An 18,137-nucleotide genomic window follows, 5' to 3' on the forward strand; every position below is an offset into this window, starting at 1 on the left:
AAATAGCGCCAACCCTTCCCGTCATTTGGTGCACCTCCATCTGCAGTTTAACTTTTTATAGTCTCTGAAATTGGGCTGCATGCTCATATTCTCCTGCTCGTTAAACTAGCTCGACTTCCATCATTTTACTGTCCTCAACTCAGCCTACTTCAGAACAAGTTTTTGCTGCTATCGATCAATTCTACTATTTTTTCTAATTCATGAAAAATGATTTTTATGCCATTGTTTTCAGGAAAATGTGTTATCTGTGATTCTGCTTTGGAGAGAGATTGAACATTTTTTGATGCTATTGCAGATGATTTCTCCACATTTTCTAAACAAAGGTGTATGTTTTCTCAGGGTTATGAGTTTACTATCCCTCAAATCAACATATCAAAAATTATATTATTCTAATTCTAATACTTGGCATTCTAATTTGCTTTTACCTTTGAGATCTGTCAAGTAGTGAGAGGCATGTACTAGAGTCTGCTGCTGCTACTTTATTTCTGTCTATTTCTTCTTCTTCTTCTTTTTCTTTTGGTCTCTTTGAGATGGAGTCTTGCTCTTTCACCCAGCCTCGAGTGCAGTGGTGCAACCTCCGTCCACTGCAACCTCCGTCTCCAGGGTTCAAGTGATTCTCACACCTCAGCCTTTGGAGTAGCTGGAATTACAGGTGCCCACCATGACGCCAGGCTAAGTTTTGTATTTTTAGTAGAGACGGATTTCACCATGTTGGCCAGGTTAGTCTCGAACTACTGACCTCAGGTGATCTGCCCGCCTCGGCCTCCCAAAGTGCTGGGATTACAGGTGTGAGCCACTGCGCCCGGCCCCTGTCTATTTCTTCTGATACTAAAGTCAGGTTTTTGCTGACTCTGTGTTGAGGATGTATTATTCACTAAAAGGTTTATAAATAAAACAGACCATTTGGGGTCTGAAATTTTACTTGATCAAATGTTAATTCTGCAATCATGCTTTCTTTTTGTTTGATTATGCATCTGAACCTATGGTTGTCATTTCAACCTGAGTTGAAGTTTTTTGTTGTGTATCTTGGCATATTACCACAACTACCTTTGCACCAACCTAATAAAATAGATTCTTTTTCTATGACTTGGGCGTTTTTTCCTTTTACTGGGTGAGTTTATCCTACTTACATTTATTGTCACGACTGATTTTTTTCTTACTCCAGTCATTGTTGTAGTTAGTTTTAGGTGCTTTCTTATGATTTCCTTTATTTCTATATTTTTTGTTCTTTCAAGATTTATAGGATCTATATCCTTTTAAAAACCATGATTTACTATTAAAATTTTTAAGGACTCATATTACTCTAACAATAAACTCCAGGAATAAAACATAGCCTTTTGATTATCTCATCTGAAAATGAGGCAAAACACTTTTTTTCTTATTACAATCTTATCCTCTCCCAAGTTCTTCCTCATGGAAAAACAATTAGATAATCAGTAATTGCTTGGAAAAAGAAGAGAAACTGGTTTAAATATAGTTACTGGCTTTAACTGTATTTAAGCCCAGTTTCTCTTTTTTTTTTTCAAACAATTACTATTTTTAATTATATATTATCTCAATAAACAAGGACAGACCTTTGCATTTTGTTTTGTAGCTATCTGGACATTTGCTGGAATTGTATACGCTGTGTTTGAATGTGGTTTTCTTCACTGCCCATGTTTTTATGCTGTGAAAGTCTTGGTCAAGGATTGTTATTATGTCTCATGTTAATACCTGTGACATTTTGAGTTTCATATTGAGGAAGAGTTTAAAACTCCTACATTCAAATCAGGTGCTTGTGCAGGCTGCCTCTCTGTTACCCTTAGGCGTGAATACTTCCAGGTTTGGACACAATATTCGAGTTTCATACCCTCCAGCCCTCTCTAGAGGTTTCTCTGCTGTTTTCTGGACTCTTAAGTTTTTGATGAAAACTAAAGCTGACTCAACGGATGTTCTATTTTATATACAAAATTATCTATATTTTATTCTGGCTGGATGCCTTTAGGGTTCTTTTTCCTTGAAGTTCCAAAACTAGCCATGATCTCCCTGGTACCTGCTGATAATGCTGCTATCCTTACTCTGTTTACAGCCACCAAGCTGCCCAGCCAGTTGCCTCCACCTTTCTTAAATTTTGCTGGTTTGGAGCCACAAAAGGACTTCCAAATACAGCTTCCATGAGCCATACACCCCACTCACACCCAGCCCTCAGCCCTCCTCCCTGCCAACCCAGAGAACGGTGAGATCCAGACTCCCACCATCCATGTCCCCTGGGCCATAGAGCTCTCCGGGCACCCTGATGAGGCTTTCTGGACACCTTCTTCCCTCCCATGGGCAGGAGGGTGGTGATATCCTCAAAGACTCTTGGCTCTGGGCCACCTTTCTTCACTAGCTTTGTGTCATGAGGATAGCCCTCTAGTTTTACATTTTATATGGAATTTCTCTTTTTCTTTAAGGATCTGGGATTTGAAGACTAAGAGGAGAGAGAAGAGGGGGCAGGTGGTTGGGGTGGTGAAAATAAACACGCACCACCACCCACTCTGCCAGCTTTTGCTGTACCATGTTAGTTTGGGCAGACCCTTGTTACTCCTTGAACCTTCCCATCGACATTCATTCCCCTACAGCTTGTGGAGTTTCTACTGCGTGGTGGGAAGTGCTCTTGGTGCCTTGGTTCGTGGTGAGGGAGGCATAGCTCCTGTCCTCCGAAGCATGCAGCCCAGTGGGTGGGCAGCAAGAGGCACTTCACAAGCACCTTCCAAATAGAGAGTTTCCATCAGTCGTACAGCCCGGTCGTACCCAACCCACATCCCTCCTCCCTCATGAACATAGCAAGTGCAACCAGGAGAGAGGGCAGAGATGGGGGTAGGTGTGGGGTGATGGGAGCCCAGAGGACGGCCACAACAGAAGCAGCCAGAGCGGGGACGGGGCTGGGGGCATTCCAGGTGCAAGAAAGGATGTCAGCAAAGGGCCAGGGACTCCACTTCATGCAGTTCTGTGACACACACTACTGTGGTTTAAGTTCGTTTTGTGTTTAATTGGTATATTTAAAAGAAAGCTGTTTTATTAGATTTCATTCATGTAACTTCTATGCACAATCTTGCTACCATTTATGGAATGACTACTGCATGCCAACATGAACCAGGTGTTTTAACAACTCCCTACATTTCCTATGTGTTTTCTTTAAAGATCTGTTAAATTCATATTACTTATTTATATTCTTAATAATTTACCTACTTATTCATGCTCTAATAGATGCCATCAATATATTTCTATTCCATCTTTATTTTCAGTTTTCTTTTCTGCATTTCAATTTCTCTACTATTTGGGGAAGAAAATTGCTGTTGATATTATTCTGTAGTTTCTGACCCATCCTCTGTTTTCATTACTCTGTGCAATATCATAATTGAAACCTTTGTCATTTTAAAGGCACATGATATACTGCACAATACACTTTATGCTCATTCAGCCATTTAATCTATGTGTATTTTTCAGCATAGATTCAGAACTATGGTCTGGGAAAATGTGGACTTAGTGAATTGCTAATCCAGTGTGTAACTAACCTTTTCTTTTTAAAGGAGAATGTAGTATTTGAAAATAAGTAATGGATCACTATTTTGAATAAATAATACACTCACATGAAACAAAATTCGAAAGACAGAAAAAGGGTTGCCATAAAAACACTTCCCTGCCATCTGTGTTCCAGTATCCTGCTCTCCTCCTCAGGGACGGTAAGTGTCCCCACCGCCTTGTGTGACTGTCACAGGTCATCTCCCGTATTTACATACTTTTACTTGTATGAGCAGAGGCATATGATCCATGCTGTTTCGAACATTTAAAGTAACTACAGACCTTGGAAACCGTTCCATATCGACAGACAAACCTGCCCCTTCTTCAATGACCACGTAGTGTTCATAATATGGATGTGACAAAATGTATTTAGCCCACCTCTTATTCATGAAAAATATGGTTGCTTCCAAGTCTTTTGCTTATTAACTCAAACATTGGCTTTAGGTTTGTTAAACCAACCTATGCCCTATATCCCCGTATTTCCTTCTGAAGGGGTCTTCTCTGCCTTTTCTTCTGAATAATACTATTTATTTTGTGACTTTTTGTTTTCATTGCCTGTTAGTGTCACAGGGCAACCAACAACTGAATCTACACATCTTTATAATTCAAATGTTCTAGCCCACATCCACATGGGATCACTGCTCCTGTTGTGGAAACCGCATTGAAAGGGCAGTGGCCCTGGTGTTAGAAGATTCCAGTCTGTGTCCTGGTGCTGCCCCGACCCTGGGTAAGTCCATGAACCTTTCTTTTTGAGTCTTAGACTTTCCATCTCAACATAGAGATGTAAGCCTTGTTTTTCCCATGACTGTAGTGAGGATTAACAGTTGTGATTTATGTTAAAATACACACTCGGGTGTGGGTGGACAGCTCCTCCCTCAGTGACAGGCCCCTCGAGAATGTTCTAGACTTCCTCCTCTCTGCTGCCATCTGTTTTCTCTCTTCTGGGATTGCGTTGCAATCTCTCCCTTGCTGATATTCCCCTCAGATCTACGGGGATAAGGATGTGGCCACTTTCCCTTCTTGGCCTGGGAGGCTCCGGCTGCCGCTGTGGGTGTGCCTGGGTCTGGGGTCTGGCTAACTTGGACCTGGGCCTTACCCCTGCTTTGGTGTCTCTTCCTCCTGTAAAATCAACCCTAAAACCGGGTGACAGGTCATATATCTAACAATTTAGAAAGAACACATCAGACTCACACAATACACCCAGAAGCCTGGGGCAGTCTGGGCTCATCGCCTGGAGGACACCAGACACCCTGTGGACTCCCTTCATGGTTATCAGGTCCCTTGGAGAAGTCCAGATGGTGAAAAATAGGACACAGTTTTGAGATGGATGAGGGAGACTGGTGGTGGCAGGCTCAGGAGGGTATTCCAGACCCAGTGTTAGAGGCTCTGAGGCCTAGAATCTATATCATCGGAGGTTAACGCTTAACACGCATCGGGGTGGGGAGCTGCTTTTGTTCCCCACTGGTGCTCTGGGGAACCGTGTGGTCTCTCTTTGCACCCAAACTCCCCATCGAAGTCCAGCTCCACTCTCTCTCTGCCCCAGCTGCCCTGCAGCCCTTTCCTCTCGCTCTTTGATGTTTTGCAGGCCCACAGCTCCCAAGCACAGAGGCATGAGGGGGGAGGATGTCACCAAGGTCAGCACCTTCATCCTGGTGGGCTTCCCCACGGCCCCGGGGCTGCAGTACCTGCTCTTCCTCCTCTTCCTGCTCACTTACCTCTTTGTCCTGGTGGAGAACCTGGCCATCATCCTGACTGTGTGGAGCAGCGCCTCCCTCCACAGGCCCATGTACTACTTTCTGAGCTCCATGTCTTTCCTGGAGATCTGGTACGTGTCTGACATCACCCCCAAGATGCTGGAGGGCTTCCTCCTCCAGCGGAAACGCATCTCTTTTGTCGGGTGCATGACGCAGCTCTACTTCTTCAGCTCCCTGGTGTGCACCGAGTGTGTGCTTCTGGCCTCCATGGCCTACGACCGCTACGTGGCCATCTGCCACCCGCTGCGCTACCACGTCCTTGTGACCCCGGGGCTGTGCCTCCAGCTGGTGGGCTTCTCCTTTGTGAGCGGCTTCACCATCTCCATAATCAAGGTCTATTTTATCTCCAGCGTCACGTTCTGTGGCTCCAACGCCTTGAACCACTTCTTTTGTGACATTTCCCCCATCCTCAAGCTGGCCTGCACGGACTTCTCCGCTGCGGAGCTGGTGGATTTCATCCTGGCCTTCATCATCCTGGAGTTTCCGCTCCTGGCCACCGTGCTGTCATATGGGCACATCACCCTGGCTGTCCTGCGCATCCCCTTGGCCACTGGCCGCTGGAAAGCCTTCTCCACTTGCGCCTCTCACCTCACCGTGGTCACCATCTTCTACACAGCCTTGCTTTTCATGTATGTCCGGCCCCAGGCCATCAATTCCCGGAGCTCCAACAAGCTCATCTCTGTTTTGTACACAGTTCTCACCCCCATCTTGAACCCCTTGATATACTGCCTGAGGAATAAGGAATTTAAGAATGCCTTGAAAAAAGCCTCCAGCTTGGCTTGAGCTGTGCCATAGAGGGCAGGCTTTCTACCTTTCTGGAACTTTATCTCGGAATACATAGCCAGCCTCTCTGAGGAGGCCATTTGACTGTCCGCATTATTGTAGTACCGCATTTATTTAAAAATTACTTCCAAATCTGTTTTTCTCTTTCCAGAAAAAAACTGAGGTTGAGGTTAATATCATAGGTATTGTTGTTGGTGTTGTAATACCAGTACTTTCCTCCTTTTATAGACGCGCAAAGCTGTACTTAGTAAAGCTTAATAAATTTTCCTCGCCTTTAAAATAACCATGCACATTTCAGAAAGCAGCAAAACATGCCAGGTCATCTGAGATCATAAAGTCCCCAATAAATTGCAGTGTGTTAAAGTGCTGAAATGTTTAACCATGTGGCAAAATGAGTTCCACGTGTCCTCAAAGCAAAATGTGTCTCGGAAGAGTAAGGACACGTAGCCTTCTGTTTTATACCCAAGGAATGTTCTCTGATTGTCCTGGATGGACGCCCCCTCTGCCTTTTTCCTACATAAACCCCTACTCCATGCCCAGTCAGCTGCTGAGAAAATAAAAAATGTTTTATTATTGCATGAGTTGATTTTGATTGAACCTAAATACATGCAGATGCCCAGGCAGGCAGGGCCACCTCTGTCCTGTTCACTGTTGGACCTGGCAGCCTAGCACAGCGTCTGGTGCCCGATGGGCATGCGGGAGACAGAGGCTGGGTATGGGCTGGGTTGGACGTGTAGGGGATCAACAGTGCAAGGAGAGATAAAGCAAACCCAAGTGGAGGCTGCAGGGAGGGATGGAAGAGGGTCACCTGGATGGCATGATATTTACACCTTAAAACAGGAATAGAGGTTATCCAATTTAAAGGTTGGAAAAGAGGAAGGGTGTTCAGTTTCGATGATAGCAAAGCCTCAGAGGCAGGAAGCAGCATGGAGCTGTGCAGAGCTCAAAGATGCAGCATCACAGGAGCCTGGTGTTCCCCAAGGGGGAGACCTGAGACAAGAAGAGGACAGAGCCCCAAGAGCTCACACGTATGGTGGGTAGCATCAGAGCCCTGAGAGCTCCCAGGCGTGGCGGGCAGATCAGGACCCGAGAGCTTCCAGGCGTGGGGGGCAGATCAGGACCCAGAAGCTCCCAGGCGTGGCGGGCAGATCAGGACCCCGAGAGCTCCCAGGCGTGGCGGGCAGATCAGGACCCCGAGAGCTCCCAGGCGTGGCGGGCAGATCAGGACCCCGAGAGCTCCCAGGCGTGGCGGGCAGATCAGGGCCCGAGAGCTCCCAGGCGTGGGGGGCAGATCAGGACCCAGAAGCTCCCAGGCGTGGCGGGCAGATCAGGGCCCGAGAGCTCCCAGGCGTGGCGGGCAGATCAGGACCCCGAGAGCTCCCAGGCGTGGCGGGCAGATCAGGACCCCGAGAGCTCCCAGGCGTGGTGGGCAGATCAGGGCCCGAGAGCTCCCAGGCGTGGCGGGCAGATCAGGACCCCGAGAGCTCCCAGGCGTGGCGGGCAGATCAGGACCCCGAGAGCTCACAGATGTGGCAGGCAGATCAGGGCCCGAGAGCTTCCCGGGCGTGGGGGTCAGATCAGGACATAAGATCTCACAGGTATGGCGGGAAGATCAGGACCCGGAGAGCTTACAGGCATGGTAGGCGGATCAGGACCCTGAGAGCTCCCGGGTGTGGCAGGCAGCATGGACTCCTCTGGCAATTAAGGTGGGGGCAGAGATACGTTCAGTTTCCTGCCTTGGACAGGCTATTTGGCAGGTGTATGAGAGATGAAGAGGGGACCCCATGGGAGGCAAGGAGGCTGTGGAGGAGGCTGCCGGGATTGTCCACGTGAGGGATGAGCACTACCCTGAGTTGGGCAGTGGATGCAGGAGCTGGATGCAGTGGCCCGGCCCATTTGAGAGCCATGTAAGTGTTCAAATCAGCATTTGGGGTTAGAGCAGGAATACAAGGAACTGAGGAGTGCATCCAGGTATCTGCTGGGGACCGAGTGGATGCTAGAACTGAAGGAGGACAGTGCAGATGAGTGAAGGCTGTTGGGGGCTCAGGGAGTGGGTTTGGGCTGTTAACTGCCACAGAGGCCCCCAGGGAGTCGGAACTGGTCGCACCTGATCTTACAGTAGGCAAAGGGTAATTCCTATCAAATGGGTAGAAATCAGATCCAGGTGAAGACTTGTTCCAAGGCCAAGGGAGACATGGGATTTCATGGGAGGGCAGGATGGGGTAGCAAAGGACTTCATGGGGTCTGATTTAAGGGATCAGGCTGACTTGGGGTCAGGAATTTAGAGCCTGCCTCTCAGCAGTTGTGAGCAGGAGAGGGCCTCGGGCTTGGGTTTTGCTTGCTCCCAGTGAAGGCTGGTGGTGCCTTGGCTACATGCACGCCTGTTCATCCACACCTCTTCATCCACGGCCCTTCATCCACGTCTCTTCACCACGGCTCTTCACCCATGGCCCTTCATCCATGCCTCTTCATCCACGTCTCTTCATCCATGCTTCTTTAGCCACAGCTCTTGCCTGGTGGGCTGCTCACAGCAGGGCGATGTCTTCCTACCATCCCTCTCCTTGCTGCTGTCTGCCAGGGCCACCTTCAACACCTGTCTTCTTGTTTCAAACACGTACTTCCTAATAAGCTCTTACTAAATCTAAGTCAACTCTGGCATCCGTCCAGTCCTCTGCACATTTTTGAGCCAGAGATAACCAAGAAAACCTTCTTTAGCTCATACTGTAAGTTTCATCCCACTCTACAATTGACCTTGTGAGTCTGGTTTTAATATAGAAACTGTTTTGTAGTTGATCGCAGCATCCTCAGACTGCACAGAGCCCTGAAGCCCATCCTCCCCTGTACCAGCCAGTTCCCTGCCGGCTCCCAGGTGGCCAGGTTTGCTCTTACCCTCTGGGAGGAGGGCCACTCAGACCCCTGGGAACCCAGTTGGCTTGGAGGAGCTGTCTGGGCAGGAAGGTTGCACAGTGATGCTTCAACCACCACTGTATGTCCACCACCGGGAAATGATGAAGGTCTAAAATCTGCCTGTATCTGTATCTGAGTTATGGAAAAGTTGCTTTTCTTCCTCTGTACTCATTCTGACTGAGTTTGGATCCGTTTGCAGGGCTCGTGTCCACCCCATTAAAACCCACTTGTCACTTCCACATCTGCCAACCCCAAGCTGCTGCTTGACACCCATGTTGTTGTACAGAAGCACCACTGTCCACTGACTGTCCCCTCCAGCTCATGTCCTTTCCAGAGTCCACTGTCCTTCTCTGGCCCCCTCTAAGCTGGTACAGAGTGAGTGCCGAGACTTCCTGCCACCCACAGTCAGGACCTCCCTCCTGGGCCTCCCGGGTGTCATGACCTTGAGTTTGCCTCCTTTGTGTGCAATTGATCATCTGGGTCTCCACCCCTACTTGGCCGGCTGGGTCAGAGCCCATGTCCCTGCCTTATTTAGAGGAAGGGCACTAGGCTGGGTAGCCAGCCCAGGGACCCAGGCACAGACTCAGAGTGATGCTACTGGTGCCATTCTTGGGGCTGTGGAGAGCCGATTTTCCATCCCAGGCAGCTGGGCCAGGACATGATTTGTCTCCAGTTAAATTACTCCATATCCTCTGTCCATAGCCTTCTCTGGTCACAACTAACTGAGTCATTCATTCATTTACTCATTTATTCATCCAAGAACCTACTATGTGCCAGACACCAATCTAGGCACTCAAGGTAAATGATGAACAACATCGACAAAAATCTCAGCCCTCATACATTTTACATTCTATTAGATGAGAAAGAAATACACAAAATAAATAGGTAAAATACTAGAATGGTATTCAGGGATACACTCTAAGGAAAAAAAAACACATCAGCTCTAGTCAGCTGAAAAATGGCCCCAAAATATAGGTCTATGTCAAATCTCTGGAACCTGTGAATACAACTTTATTTGGAAAAAGGGTCTTTGCAGATGTAACTAAATTAAGGATCTGGAGATGGGGAGATCAGTGTGGATTATCTAGGTGGGCCCTAAATGCAATGACAAGTGTCCTCATAAGTGCCTGTGTGGCAGGCAGATCAGAGCCCCAGGAACTCCCAGGCATGGCAGGCAGATCAGAGCCCGAGAGCTCCCAGGCGTGGCGGGCGGATCAGGACCCAAGAGCTCCCAGGCATAGCAGGCATACTACCTGACTTCCAATTATACTACAAAGCTACAGTAACCAAACCAGCATGTTACTAGCATAGAAACAGACACATAGACCAATGGAACAGGACAGAGAACCCAGATATAAATCCACACATTTACAGTGAACTCATTTTCAGCAAAGGTGCCAAGGACATATGATGAGGAAAGGATAGACTCGTCAATATCCAAAAAGGTGCTGGGAGAACTGGATATCCATGTGCAGAAGAATGAAACTAGACCCCCATCTCTCACCACATAAGAAAATTCAATCCAGATGGATTAAATACTTAAATCTAAGACTCAAAACTATAAAACCACTAGAAGAAAACATTGTGGAAACACTCCAGGACGTTGGTCTGGGCAAAGAATGATTTTGTGTAAGACCTCAAAAGAACAGGCAACCAAAGCAAAAACAGACAAACAGGATTACATCAAACTAAAAAGTTTCTACACAACAAAGGAAACAAGCAACAGAGTGAAGAGGCAACCCACAGAAAATAATTACAAACTATCTATCTGACAAGGGATTAATAACCAGAATATATAAGGAGCTCAAAAAAACTCAATGGCAAAAAAAAGCAAAAACCCCAAATAATCTCATTTAAAACTGGGTAAAATATCTGAATAGATATTTCTCAAAAGAATACATACAAATGACAAACAGGTATGTAAAAAAATGCTCAAGATCACTAATAATCACAGAAATGTGAATCAAAACCACAGTGAGATGCCATCTCATCTCATTTAAAATGGCTTTTATTTTTAAAAAGACAGGGAATAATAGCTTTTGGTGAGAACGTAGAGAAAGGAGAACCCTCATTCATTGTTGATGAGAACTGTAAATTAGTACAGCCACTATAGGCAACAGTATGGAGGTTTCTCAAAGAACTAAAAACAGAACTACCATATAATCCAACATTTTCACTACTGTGTATAGATCCAAAGAAAGGAAATCAATACACCTCAATAAGAAATCTCTGCACTCCCATGTGTACTGCAGCACTATTCACAATAGCCAAAATACAGAATCAACCTAAGTGTCCATCTCAATGGACGAAGGGAGAAAAACGTGGTACTATATGCAGTGCAATATTATTCAGCCATGAAAAAGAATGAAATCTTGTTATTTGCAGGAACTGGATGTCATCATGTTAATGAAATAAGTCAGGCACAAAGACACATATCGTATGTTCTCACTCATATGTGGGAGCTTAAAAAGTGGATCTCATGGAAATAGTAGAATTGGTGGTCATGAGAGGCTGGGAAAGGTACGGGGGACTGGGGTGAAGCGAGGTTGATGAATGGATGCAGATATATAATTTGATAGAAGAAATAAGACTGAGGTTAGAGATCAGTAAGGTGACTATAGTTTTCAGTAATCTATTGCATATATCAAAATAGCCATAAAAGAATAATTTGAATGTTTCTGGTATAAAGAAAAGACAAATATTTAAGGTGATGAATAGCCCATTTACACTGATTTGATATTTACAAATTATAATTGCATTCAATCGTATGTACTCCAAAAATATATGCATCTAGTATGCATAAATTTGAAAATAATCAACACACACTCAAGGAGACACACAGACCATGGGGAGGTGATGTGACCTGAGATGCAGAGATCGAAGTGTTGGTGCCACAGACCTTGAAGCCAGGAGGCCCCAGAAGCTGGGAGAGGTAGGACAGGGTTTCTTCCCTGGCAGCTCAAGCTGACTCATCTGGCAGGAGAGGAAAAAGGAAAGTCCTGGCTGGGTGTGGGACTGTAGGAAGTGAGGGAGGGGGCGGGCTGATGCAGAGGGAGAACATTCCAGAGGGCACAGTGAGTCCCAAAGCCCCAAGCCGGGTGGCAGGAGCCAGCCTAGTTGAGGAGCACCTGGGGTCATGGAATTAGAGTGGAGAGAACAGGGGAGGTCAGAAGAACGGACCACAGAGGAAACAGAAGTCAGGTGGGACAAATCCTTCCCTCAGAGGGTGTGGGCTGCACAGGAACAAGGGTGACCCATGGATAGCAGCGCCTCCAGTAGGGAGTGTGGGAGATAGCCACTGAGGAGGGTGAAGGGCCCAAACGGGGGGGGCCAGGAGCAGGCTCAACAGCCTCTCTTTGGATGCCCTCAGCCAGGCAGGGGCCAGCCTGGCCCCAGAGGCACAGGTTCACCTAATTGGCAGTGTGGGCCTTTCCATCAGCAGGGGGATAATTGGACCCTGGAGTCCCTATGCTCATCAGAAAAAGCCACAGTGGTGTCTCCCCAGTGCCTCAGGCAGCCCACTTCTCAAGAGCATGTTCAAGGCTTGTCTGGTCACTGTGGCCAGCCTGGGAGTTGCTGGACACAGGCAGAAGCTACTCTTCACTCCTGCAGGCAGCTGCAGCCATTTGCAGTGAAGCTTCCAGACAGGCCAGGTAGGATCCAGCACTTTCCATGCTGCTGATGGGCTCATTTTGCTGTGATTTTAGGGTACGATGTATTCGTTGCTTGGGGAGAGAGCTCTTCGTTTGTGTGTGTGATTGACACTCCCCACTCCACATGCCTCCCCACATACAATCTGGGGCAGGGACTCCCCTCTGCAGTCTCATGGCCAACACCAAGCAGGATGGCTCATGGATGCTCCATAAATGACCCTTGCATTTTTGAGCACTGTGCTGAGTACATACTCATAGGTATTGGGTTATGCCCTGATGTCTAACATCATGCCCAGAATTAGCCAGCAGCCTCAGGTGGCTGAATGGGGCAGAGAGCATCTGCTCACTCATCGTTGATGAGGATTGGTTCTAGGTGACTGCCAGGCACCAGGGAAGGCATCAGAGTAAATGGCTGCAGGCTGATGGTAGGTGCAGCCGGGAGGAGCTACTGCAGTACCTGTCTCATGGACCACCCCAAAATACGTCCGCTCTGTGGCATGGAAAGCTTCACTTTCCTCTCTCAGATTGGAGACCTGGGTTTGAATTTGTGACTGGGCAAAAACAGTCTTTGTAACACATTGGAGAACCTTGTTTACGATGAGAGGATGCCAGCCTCCCTCGGCAGCATCCGCGTGGCCTTTCAGTCTGTCTACAGAAACCAGGGAGGCACAGCCAAGCTAAAAAGGCAGCCATGCCCGTAGCCATGGGGGACTCTGGAACAGAAACGGGGATTTGAGGAAAAAAAGATGAAGGCCAAAGTCTGGAGTTCAGTCCACTATAATACCAATGTCAATCCCTTACTTTGATGAAGAAACCCTCTTCACGTAGCAGGAAGCTGAATGCAGGGGCTCCCGGGGCTCTCTGCACTCTCTTTGTAACTTTTCTGTAAATCTAAAATGATTCCAAAATAAAAAGTTAATTTAAAAGAAAATGCAGCCATTGTCTAAGGTTCAGGGGATGGAGAGAGTGTGTTGTAATTTGTCAAGTAACACAGTTTCGATTTAACGAATCAATCTGGTATTAACTAGCCAACCCATTAATGATCAGTTACCAATATCCAAATAATCAAGAGAAATCTATAGAGGCCTCCACTGTCCTGGGTTAAAAGCGTAAGAACCAAAGCTCGCTACCCCCACTGCCAGCTCTCCCCGGCAAACCCATTGGACGGGTGGGGGCCGCTGGCCTTCCAAGGAGCTTCTGTGGCCCCCAACTTTCCTCCTTGTGGACTTTAAAGCCCTCTGTGGCCACTCAGTTGGGAAAAGCACACAGTCACCACCTTGGATGGTGTCTAAAGAGGCAACATGCAGACTCATATCTGGAGTTCCCTTTAATGGCAGGGGTTCTTACTGCTTTTGTTTTGGGGAGATAGTAGGCAGCGACTGGAGTGAGTAGCAAATGCTTGTGAAATTGATCCTAAACTCCGAACTGCATGCTGGCATTTTAAGGCAGGGAATGGCCATGCCGCCCCAGTGGGTGATCTTGGGTTCCTACAGAATGCTCACCCTAGACAGCAGGAGTACAGGTGCGTTTCTGAGTATAAACCTGTCTCTGGGCAATTCCTTTCTAGAATTTCGTTTTTCAGCCTGGAACTTATCCGTGAACTCCAGACTCATATAGCCAACCCCCTACATGTCACTGTGAGGCTCTCCAGGAAGTGCCGCGCACCACACCTCCCCAGCACAGCCTCCAGATTATTCGGCACCCACCTGGCCCTCTCCTAGTCTTCTCATCAATTTTTAGCATTCTGGGCCAGAAACCTGGGGTCACTCTCCCCAGCTGTGAGCTGGTGGAAGTCTGCCATTCAACCCGCCTAGACTGCCAATGAAAGCAGCCACCAGGTGCCCTGTGGGGCAACGTGCTGCGGCTACCCTTTCTCTCCCCCGCCTGTGGATCACATCCCTGAGAGCCAGGCAGCCCTTTCCTGGGAGCCCTCCCTGCATTCCTCTGGCTGGTTAGCCCGGTTTGGGGTCCTGCCCTGGTAGGCTGATAGCCCCTCACCTCGGGCCAAAGTTGCTGCCCTGACTTGCAAGAACCCTCAGGTGAAGGACCCTAAGGAGGGCCAGCTCTGTGTCCATGACCACTTGGATTCTGAGAGCTGCCCCGCGCATGTGTGGACTGGTAGTGCCCCTAGACTCAGAGGTTTGGGTTTCACCCACCCAGGAGCTGCCCGGCTCTGTTCCTCAGCATATTCTCTTCCTCATTTCTACTTCATGGTTGTATCTAAATGCAAGTACACACAAGTTTTCTACTTTAAAACTCAGAAGATCAGCAGATCACTGCTCTCCTCTGGTGCTCTCAGGAACCGTGTGGCCTCTCTTTGCACCCAAACTCCCCATCGAAGTCCAGCTCCACTCTCTCTCTGCCCCAGCTGCCCTGCAGCCCTTTCCTCTCGCTCTTTGATGTTTTGCAGGCCCACAGCTCCCAAGCACAGAGGCATGAGGGGGGAGAATGTCACCAAGGTCAGCACCTTCATCCTGGTGGGCTTCCCCACGGCCCCGGGGCTGCAGTACCTGCTCTTCCTCCTCTTCCTGCTCACTTACCTCTTTGTCCTGGTGGAGAACCTGGCCATCATCCTGACTGTGTGGAGCAGCGCCTCCCTCCACAGGCCCATGTACTACTTTCTGAGCTCCATGTCTTTCCTGGAGATCTGGTACGTGTCTGACATCACCCCCAAGATGCTGGAGGGCTTCCTCCTCCAGCGGAAACGCATCTCTTTTGTCGGGTGCATGACGCAGCTCTACTTCTTCAGCTCCCTGGTGTGCACCGAGTGTGTGCTTCTGGCCTCCATGGCCTACGACCGCTACGTGGCCATCTGCCACCCGCTGCGCTACCACGTCCTTGTGACCCCGGGGCTGTGCCTCCAGCTGGTGGGCTTCTCCTTTGTGAGCGGCTTCACCATCTCCATAATCAAGGTCTATTTTATCTCCAGCGTCACGTTCTGTGGCTCCAACGCCTTGAACCACTTCTTTTGTGACATTTCCCCCATTCTCAAGCTGGCCTGCACGGACTTCTCCACTGCAGAGCTGGTGGATTTCATCCTGGCCTTCATCATCCTGGTGTTTCCGCTCCTGGCCACCATGCTGTCATATGGGCACATCACCCTGGCTGTCCTGCGCATCCCCTCGGCCACCAGCCGCTGGAAAGCCTTCTCCACCTGCGCCTCTCACCTCACCGTGGTCACCATCTTCTACATGGCTATGATTTTCACGTATGTCCGGCCCCAAGCCATTGATTCCCAGAGCTCCAACAAGCTCATCTCTGCCGTGTACACTGTCGTCACGCCAATAATTAACCCGTTGATCTACTGCCTGAGGAACAAGGAATTTAAGGACGAATTGCAAAAGGCCTTGGGCTTGGGTCAAACTTCATACTAAGACAACTAAATGTCCTAGGGTAAAAATCTGTAGTGATGAAACAACATTGTATATGGCACTTTGTGCTCTTTAAATTAATTTTTAAGTGAAATTTAACAAACCTACAGAACTGTGCATAAGTAATAAGCCTTCGTCTGCATGTTTTCACAAAAGGACCATGCTCATGGAACCAGCTCCCAGATCAAGAACTAGAAGCTGCCTTCATACCCTCTCCCAGTCATTATCCCTCCCCCACGAGAAGCACTATCCTGACTTCCAAAACCAGATGCTAGCATTGGTGTTTTTGAGGGGTTTATGCATAAAGTATGCACCCTGTTACGTTCAGCTTCTTTCATTCACTGTGCTGCCTGAGCGAATCCTTGATGTTTTTGCATGTAACAATAATTCATGCATTCTCATTACTGTCCGATATTCATAATTCACAATACATTTATACTGCATAGTACATAAAGCATAATACATTTATACTGGATAATACATATACTGGGATAATGCATATACTGTATTATGTATTATGTATACATAATACATTATGCTGGGAGAAACTCTGTCCCGCCTCTCCCAGCAGGCATGAGCCACTGCGCTTGGCCACAATTTATGTATCTAAATATAGAAAAGGTAAGTAAAAATGTAGTATCATAATCTTATGGGACCACCATCTTATATGCTGCTCGGTTCATCATTCACCAAATGTCGTTATGTGGTGCGCTACTGTGTCAGTTGAGAATATTTGTGCTGGCTTATTTCTGGATCCTCTGTTCTGTTAAATTGATCTCTGTATCTATCAATAACACACCCTCCGTCCACGCTACACAGTCTTGATTGATATGATTACGTAGTAAATCTTAACACTGGAAGAGTGACTCCTCCCACTTTATTACTGTGTTTCAAAATTCTTGTGACTATTGTAGGGCCTTTACATTTTTATGCAAATTTTATAGTAAGCCTGTCTATGTCTACAAGAAAACCTTGCTGAGATTTTGCTAGAAATTCTATTAAACCTAAAAATCAATTTGGGAAGAACTGGCTTCATGACTCTGTTGAGTCTTTCAATCCATGAACATAGTAAGCCCCTCCAATTACTGAGGTCTTCTTCATTTTTTTTCCACTTTTTAAAAATTATTATTATTATACTTTAAGTTCTAGGGTAAATGTGCATAACGTGCAGGTTTGTTACATATGTATACTTGTGCCATGTTGGTGTGTTGCACCCATCAACTCATCAGCACCCATCAACTCGTCATTTACATCAGGTATAACTCCCAATGCAATCCCTCCCCCCTCCCCCCTCCCCATGATAGGCCCCAGTGTGTGATGTTCCCCTTCCCGAGTCCAAGTGATCTCACTGTTCATTTCCCACCTATGAGCGAGAACATGCGGTGTTTGGTTTTCTGTTCTTGCGATAGTTTGCTGAGAATGATGGTTTCCAGCTGCATCCATGTCCCTACAAAGGACACAAACTCATCCTTTTTTATGGCTGCATAGTATTCCATGGTGTATATGTGCCACATTTTCTTAATCCAGTCTGTCACAGATGGACATTTGGGTTGATTCCAAGTCTTTGCTATTGTGAATAGTGCCGCAATAAACATACGTGTGCATGTGTCTTTATAGCAGCATGATTTATAATCCTTTGGGTATATACCCAGTAATTCCTTCATTGTTTTAATCAGTGTTTTGTGTTTTTTAGTATGCAGATTCTGTGTATGTGTTGCTGGATTTAGACCTAAATATTATATTTTCTTTGAAGCAACTGTAAATGGTATTCCATCTTTTATTTCAGTTTCCATCTGTTTGTTGTTAGTATATAGGATGCAGTTGATTTTCATAAGTTGACGTTTCAGCCTGCAAACTTGCTGCGCTCACTCATTAGTTCTAGGAATTGTTTGTAGATTCCTTTGGGTTTTCTATGTGAACAGTCATGTCAACTAAAAATAGAGTTTTATTTCTTCCTTTCTGATCTGTATGAATTTTATTTTTTGCCTTATTGCATAGCCTATTACCAGAACTTCCAGTGCTCTGTTGAATAAGAATGGGCAGAGCAGAAATCCTTGCCTTGTTTCCTACTTAGAAGGCAAGGACTCAGTCTTTCATGATTAAGTACAATGATGCAGAGTTTTTGT

At 47.0% G+C, this 18,137-nt stretch overlaps 2 protein-coding genes across 2 annotated transcripts; both read left to right on the forward strand.

Moving 5' to 3' along the window:
- Positions 1–5,153: 5,153 nt before the first annotated feature.
- LOC104660454 (olfactory receptor 6B3) lies at positions 5,154–6,145 on the forward strand. The gene has a single exon (XM_010360815.2). The coding sequence runs from the start codon at positions 5,154–5,156 to the stop codon at positions 6,078–6,080; it is 927 nt and encodes a 308-aa protein (XP_010359117.2). The 3' UTR covers positions 6,081–6,145.
- Positions 6,146–15,021: 8,876 nt separating this feature from the next.
- Positions 15,022–16,076, forward strand: LOC104660452 (olfactory receptor 6B2). Its single transcript, XM_010360814.2, has one exon. It carries the CDS (start codon positions 15,040–15,042, stop codon positions 16,012–16,014), a length of 975 nt encoding a protein of 324 aa, XP_010359116.2. The 5' UTR covers positions 15,022–15,039; the 3' UTR covers positions 16,015–16,076.
- Positions 16,077–18,137: the final 2,061 nt, after the last annotated feature.

The sequence above is a fragment of the Rhinopithecus roxellana genome, chromosome 14, assembly GCF_007565055.1.
Source record: "Rhinopithecus roxellana isolate Shanxi Qingling chromosome 14, ASM756505v1, whole genome shotgun sequence".
Classification (NCBI taxonomy): Eukaryota; Metazoa; Chordata; class Mammalia; order Primates; family Cercopithecidae; genus Rhinopithecus; species Rhinopithecus roxellana.